Here is a 6,721-nt window from a genome sequence, read left to right as displayed (position 1 = left end):
GGACGTCGAGCCTCCTTTATATAGGCGATGACTTACTTAGGGAGCAAGCCGTCATTATTCCGGCTTTTATGGCTGCATTTATTTACACACTTTATGATGACAATTATTGCTGCACTAATAACAGTTAATCATTGCGTACTTACGACCGTCATTCATTGCATATTTATGATAGTCATTCATTGCGCACTTATAATCATAATCATTGTGTGTAGTTATTGTCGTAATAATCGCCGCATTCATGACTGAAATTTAATGTCATACTAACTACGGAGTTAATCGCTTTAATTGCGGGCCCAGCAGAATTTGACCACTCCCACAAAGGGTCATTGAAATATTTGAGCAAAATCAAGGAATCCACCTCTGCCCACAAATTCAACCACCCCTTTGAACTTACGATGCTAATTGCTTCGATTACTGCAAGCATTTTCGCATCAAGAGCACATCGGGCAACCACCTTTTAGTAAAAGCACTCAAGAAAGAGGCCTCGATACCCTTAAAAACACCACCGTAACCTGCCTGCAGATGCTGATCATGGAATGGCCCATCTGTATTCAATTTAATCCAATGAGAAGAAGGAGGACGCCAAATTACCTAGACAATTTTTGGAGCTACAGGCCGCAGTTGAGACCAGCCCAGAAGACCAAATATTGGAACAGAGTGTGAAGTGGAGGAGGAACCAAAGATTAATCTCGTCGATTCCCTAATTGAAAGAGTCAGCTTTTGTTTAAACTCGTAGAGATTGAAAACATCCTCATCATGCTTCAGATTATTTCTTTCATTCCAGACGCACCAGATTATATTGCAAACCGATAAGAACCAAAGCAGCTTGAATTATCATGACAAAGCTCACTAATCTCAAAGGCCTGATTGAAATGAAGTCTGAAAAGTGGTAAGATCCAGCCCCATATATCAGCAGCTACCGCACAGTTCACAAAGAGGTGTTGTTGCACTGATTATGTCGCCGCAACGCACAAGTAGCAGCAAGAACAGAGGGTTCTGCCACGCCGCTGCAACTGCTCTTCAGTTGAGATCTTTTTCAGCGAAAATTTCCAAGTCACTAATCTCTTACTGTGCTCAATAGCACGGTTCCAAATTCTTCTGGCCCAAGCTAGCCTAGGCTGCTACTCAGAGAGAAAAACATAAGCTGCCTTGGCGGTGAGTGTACCTGCACTCTCAGCAGCTCAAATCGGTTTATCGCTGGACTCCTCAATTGGGAGTGGCAATCTAAAAATGTCATCAGCTACATCAGGGAAAAAATCTCTCATAACCTCCATAGAATTTTCCATTCTGTTATCAATAAAATCACTATCTGGAATATAGCAGCTTTGAGTCCATTCATTTTCTTAGGCCAGCACCACCACTTTTCACATTCCGGAAAATTGGAGTTCCTAAGTCCGACAACACCTCAAGTATCATAAGAATGCTTTTCAACAATACTCGTCACACCAAACAATATTCACTTGATCATTAATATTTGTAAAAATGCTTGATCAGTGACTCAAAAAGTAGTTATGTTCTCATTAGATATAAGATACCAAATTACTTTGGGCACCCATTTACTATTTTAATAAACTCATCTTCCTTTCTTGATCAACATCAACTCTTATATTAAAATCCCAATGACCATTGTTAATACACAAACCAAAGTCATAGTTACATGCTAACTCAAGATGCATCCAAATCCATCTTTAAATAACTCCACAATTACATATAAATTCCATGTAAAGGTCCAAGACTATACTAAACTCACATGCCAATTCCCAGAAGGAAATCATAAACCATGCTCTAGTTTGGGAGTCCAGAATTTATCTCCATAGAAAACTAAGCCAAAAACATACCATCCAAGTCGCAGCAAAACGAATTATACAACAACTCTTAGGCTCAGGGACATTGTTTACCTTATTTCATACACATTCCATTTTGCTATCGAATTGAAACTCGACCTCAAGCATCAACCTTCAGTTTTCCTGGCCTTCACAACAAGCAGAATTGAACATTCATGTTTAGTTGTTTACACTACGGAATTAAATTTGTATCAATAGCAGCATGAACTACTCGTTGAGACGGCCAAATTCCAAGATTTCCTATCTTCGTTCCAAGGTTCTGTCATTTAAGCAAAACCATGCTTTCATTATAGATTTATAGACATAACCATTATCCAACTATTTCAGCAGATGTCAAAATCACGCAAAGATTAGTACTCGTAGTTTACCTTTGTCAAATTGTTCAACCTCATATTTCAACGCCCTCGATCATCTTTGTGCCATTCAATTTGAACTAATCGCAGGGTGCACACATATACCAACTATCTTCTCTGCATACTTGGAATGTCATCACTTGGACAACCTCTGCCTTTACAGAACCCAAGCCATTATCAACAGGTTGGGTTGGAATCAAAACAAAAGCTTCCTTCCAGCAACTTAGAACGTTAATAGCTAGCTAGCCCAAAGAAGGATTTATATCCAATTTGATCAACTCTGTGAACTAAGCAAAACCAAACTTCAGTATAGATGCAGAGACCCAGTTCGTGATCCCAACTGAGACTGCAAAGACCAAAACCAACGCCATGCATAATAAAACAAGCGATGGCCGAGAAACCCAATTTTTCCAAATCTTAATCGAAACCAAAATGCAAGTATACTTTCCTGTACAGCTCCAACGCTTTGGAGCTCCATTACTCTTTCATATGTCGTCGGTTGAGCAATAAATGAACAGAGTGTGGTTGGCGACTTCGAGACGAAGAGACTGCCACCGGTCTCGCCTGCAGCCTTTGTCGGAGTTGAGAGAACTGACCGGGTTGAGAAAACGGATCACCAGCTCGGGAAGTTCGGTTCCTTCCAAACTGATCTGGGCCTATATATATAAATACCAATCCGACGATCCAGATCAATCAGTGGTAAAAGCAATGGTCCAGATCTCACAACATGATTTTTCTTTTCCTTTTCTTCATTTGGTATTTTTTTTTTCTTTTTTCTTTAAACTTCCAAAATTCATAAGAAATTGCTCAAGTGTTTGAAAATTTTAACGAACTCATCATGATGTGTACTTAATTATCGAGTTCTCAAATTGCAGATGTCACTTCCTTGAAAATGACTCCCGATCATTCTTAGTAATTATCGAGATCATTAATCTTAGTCTTAAATAATTTCATCTTAACTCCTTGAATTTTATAGAGTCTCACACATTAGATATGAGTACACTCACTCAAACCTTCAAAAAAATCTCATAGAGTTTGAATTGAAAAGCACAACTAGATCGATGCAAGTTTGGCCAGACATTAGCCAATTATTCAAACATCTACCATATCTAGTGTCTGGCCAAACTTGCATCCAGTTGTGCTTTTCAATTTGTTTCCTATGTTGTTTATATGCTTATGATTTTTAATTTCAGTTGTGTGCTTTAATAAAGGAAATTTTTAAATAAAACTTTTATTTCATAACATTTATGCATACATAATTGATAAGCTGCTGCCTAAACACGCCTAACAAGGAGATTGATGCCATGTTCTGGCACCAATACCATTTTCAAAACGGGGGAGTGGTGATAGTTTGGTGAAAGCGAAAATGAGAACTTCGATAGTAATAGAGAGAGTACTATCTTCAGCTCCATCATCGCAAACGTCTGGCCTATACACAGTCGACTCCCAAAACCAAATGGCAGATATGCATTTGGAAATTTGCATGCTTCTGTTACGCCATTTGCAAATCTCTCCGGCTTGAACTCATTAGCATCTGGACCCCAATTTTTTGGGTCACGGTGCAACGATGCAATGGCTATCCATATGATCATGTCTTGTGGCACATCAAGATCCCCCAATTTCATGTTTGCTAGAGCTTGCCGTGGTGTTAGGACAGCTGGTGCGTAAAGACGCAGGCTCTCTTGAATCACCATTGTTAACTGCAGAGATAAATCAATTAATGTAACAACAGTTTTGAATTTATTTATAGAAATAATAATAGTAATTAGTTCAAGTACGTCCGTACCATTTTTAATTTGCTTAACGTATCCATGTCTTGTAAGCAACGATGGAGTTCATGTCGATCATGATCCCCACAAATGCCAATAATCTCAGCTCGAAGACGCTCCTGCCACTCGGGGTGCAAAGAAAGAAGCATCAAGGTCCATGATGCAGTCAGAGAAGTGGTCTCAGAGCCAACAAAGTAGATAGTTCTACAATTGTCCAAAACGAAACGTTCAGTTTTAGGTGTATGCTTCCCATTGTTAGCAGCAGCAGCACTTTCTAGTAGCACTTGTAGTAGGTCTTTTTGTGCATTGTGGACACCACCACCGGATTGGCGATGCCTCACTATTTCGAGCAACATAGCGTCCACTTCTCTCCTTAAATTCCATATCTTCTTGTCATTGTTAAAAGGAAGAAACCTGAAGATTAGGTGGATAGACAATCACATGATGGTGGAAGAGCACTCTCCCTCCATTTATTAAAGAAAAAAAAAATTAGGCTAGAGTTCCCTTTGAAATTGGGAAGGCCCAAATGACAAACCTGAAATTTAGAAAGCCGAAAAGCAAACTTGGTTTCGACAAAGCTTCCTGCATGAGAGAAATCTTTTCAAAAATCTGGTTTCCTTGAGCGTAAGAGCTGCTAAAACAAGCCCTGGAGATGATATCTCGGGAGAGGGTCTTCAAATCCTTATCAATACTCATGTCAAGAACATTCGAATCCTCACCAACTTCTTGTATACGGCTCTCCCATTCCTTCATTATTTTCATTGTAGATTCCAGCATCAAACCCACCATGCCCTACATGCGGTGGTAAATCTCTTAATTTCATACTAATTTAATTTAAAAGATAACAAGAAGTTAGAAGGCGTGCTCATACATGTAAATATATACATATACTTACCATAACCTTGTTAAGGAAGAATTCGGGAGCAATGATTTTTTTCTGGTTGGCCCAGTGTTGTCCGTTGGACCTGACAATTCCGTCACCTAGCAAGGGTTGGAGTGGCTTACCCAGGTACGTAGGTTTACCCAGATCCAAGGTGTTATGCTGTTTGATCCCCCTTAACAAATTTGGATCACTCACATAAAGGTGTTGCTTGCTCCCTGTGGAGTACATGTATATTGGACCTGCATGTTTTAACTAAACTAGTTACTATAAGGTAAAACTTGTTGTCAATAATTTATCTCATGGTAATTCCAAACGTGCGTACCGTACTTTTTTTCCCATTTGTGAAGATATGGGAATATGGAGGGAACCCAATTGTGGTGCACATGTTGCTGAGCATCACTAGGAATCTTGATGGAGGACTGCATCTCAGGAATGTTTCCGAAAGGGAAGCTTGGTCTCGGTCCTCGAATGCCTTGCTTATAAAGCACTGACCTAATTCTTCGAGGCTTAAACCACAACTGGTTAAGCGCTCTCAATACCAGGCTTGATATACAAACAAATAAAGCTGTCAGCAGCAGTGCTATTGCCATCTCGATCTCTCTTTTCTGAGGCAAACGTGGTGTGAGAGCTAATTATTAGAAGTTTTGCACGGGGAGAATGGTATACATTGTGCTATGTTGAGGGAAGCCTTCTCTCCCTTTTAAACTAACTTCAATAAGTGCCCATATATCCTTTTTTGGGGTGCCTGACCGTATCTTACAAGGAACTTCACATATTTCCTATTATCAGTATAAATCTGTAATATATATTGTGATTTTATTAAACTTATGTAACTTCACACAATAAATTTAGATGAATCAGATTCTAGCTATCTCTCAGTTCAATATCTCTTTATATCGTCGATATTCTTACTGAAATTTTATGATATATTTCGATATTTCTTGGATCATGTTCAAAATTCCCAAAAGTTAATCAGATCTTTTGTAATTAATTTATTACCTAATAACATTGAAATATGTAGAAGAATCAATTGGCCGGCCCTCCCAAAAATGAATATCTATGAACAATTAAAATAAATTAGTTGGCGTAAAAGCTGCTAAATCAAATACGAATAATAATTCAACAAGAATCGTTGTATGTAGATGAAGTTATCATCTATCAATGCTTTAATCCTTAAGGAGTGATGAGAATAGAAATGGCAGTCACAATTTCTCCGCTGTGAGTCCTTGATGCAAATCTGAATAAGGAAAGTTTATTTTGATGATGGAAGTTTTTATCCTCCTTATTTTGATAAAAAAGCAAATATGGAAAGAAGAGAAGTTGTAGAGAAACTAAAATTGGTTGTTTGATGTCAAATTTTAGAGGCTAGGATAGGGTCCATGTACTATAATAAGAGGAATCAATATCAGTTTTCTTTCCGTGGAAGCAAGCACCTTTATGCTAAAAACATGATTTTGCTTAATATTGATAAACTCAAAATAGCAGTTTTTCAGAATGATAAATGCTTATTCCTTTCAATGCCAGCAATACCAAAAAAAAAAAAAATGACAATACATTCCGCTACAAGCACCATATCACACGAAACCATTATAATGTAAAACTTGCAAATAACTGAAAAAGTTTCTTCTTTCGATCTACAGCTTTTGCACACATTAAATTTGGCAAGCTAAATTAATTAAGAATCCAAAAAGTGGTTGTTGAAGATTGAAAAAATCCATACAAAAAAGTGACAAAATTCATAAGTGGTACTAATTAATTGTAATAAGATTCTTGACCCAATTGCTTTGCTGAAAATGACACATATCAGCTGGATCCCACTGAATTGTGGAGGAGGAATTGAAAAATGCAAAATTACATTATGCTACAAGCACC

The 6,721-nt window shown here is 38.1% G+C and overlaps 1 protein-coding gene across 1 annotated transcript; it reads right to left on the bottom strand.

Annotated features, from left to right (window-relative positions):
* Positions 1–3,420: 3,420 nt before the first annotated feature.
* Positions 3,421–5,526, bottom strand: LOC133707321 (cytochrome P450 714A1-like). The gene is made up of 5 exons (XM_062132878.1): positions 5,172–5,526; positions 4,862–5,088; positions 4,502–4,758; positions 3,984–4,380; positions 3,421–3,897 (listed from the first exon to the last, which is right to left on the bottom strand). Exons 1-5 carry the CDS (start codon positions 5,437–5,439, stop codon positions 3,472–3,474), a joined length of 1,575 nt encoding a protein of 524 aa, XP_061988862.1. The 5' UTR covers positions 5,440–5,526; the 3' UTR covers positions 3,421–3,471.
* Positions 5,527–6,721: the final 1,195 nt, after the last annotated feature.

This window comes from Rosa rugosa, chromosome 4 (genome assembly GCF_958449725.1).
Source record: "Rosa rugosa chromosome 4, drRosRugo1.1, whole genome shotgun sequence".
NCBI classification, from domain to species: Eukaryota; Viridiplantae; Streptophyta; class Magnoliopsida; order Rosales; family Rosaceae; genus Rosa; species Rosa rugosa.
This window is presented reverse-complemented; position numbering and strand designations above follow the sequence as displayed.

Excerpts from the sequence above, each read along its gene's own strand:
- LOC133707321 (XM_062132878.1), bottom strand. The coding sequence starts at position 5,439 with ATGGCAATAGCACTGCTGCTGACAGCTTTATTTGTTTGTATATCAAGC. Across the intron at positions 5,089-5,171 it reads CAAATGGGAAAAAAAGTACG|GTCCAATATACATGTACTCC; the intron begins GTACGCACGTTT and ends TAAAACATGCAG. Across the intron at positions 3,898-3,983 it reads CGTTAAGCAAATTAAAAATG|TTAACAATGGTGATTCAAGA; the intron begins GTACGGACGTAC and ends TTATCTCTGCAG.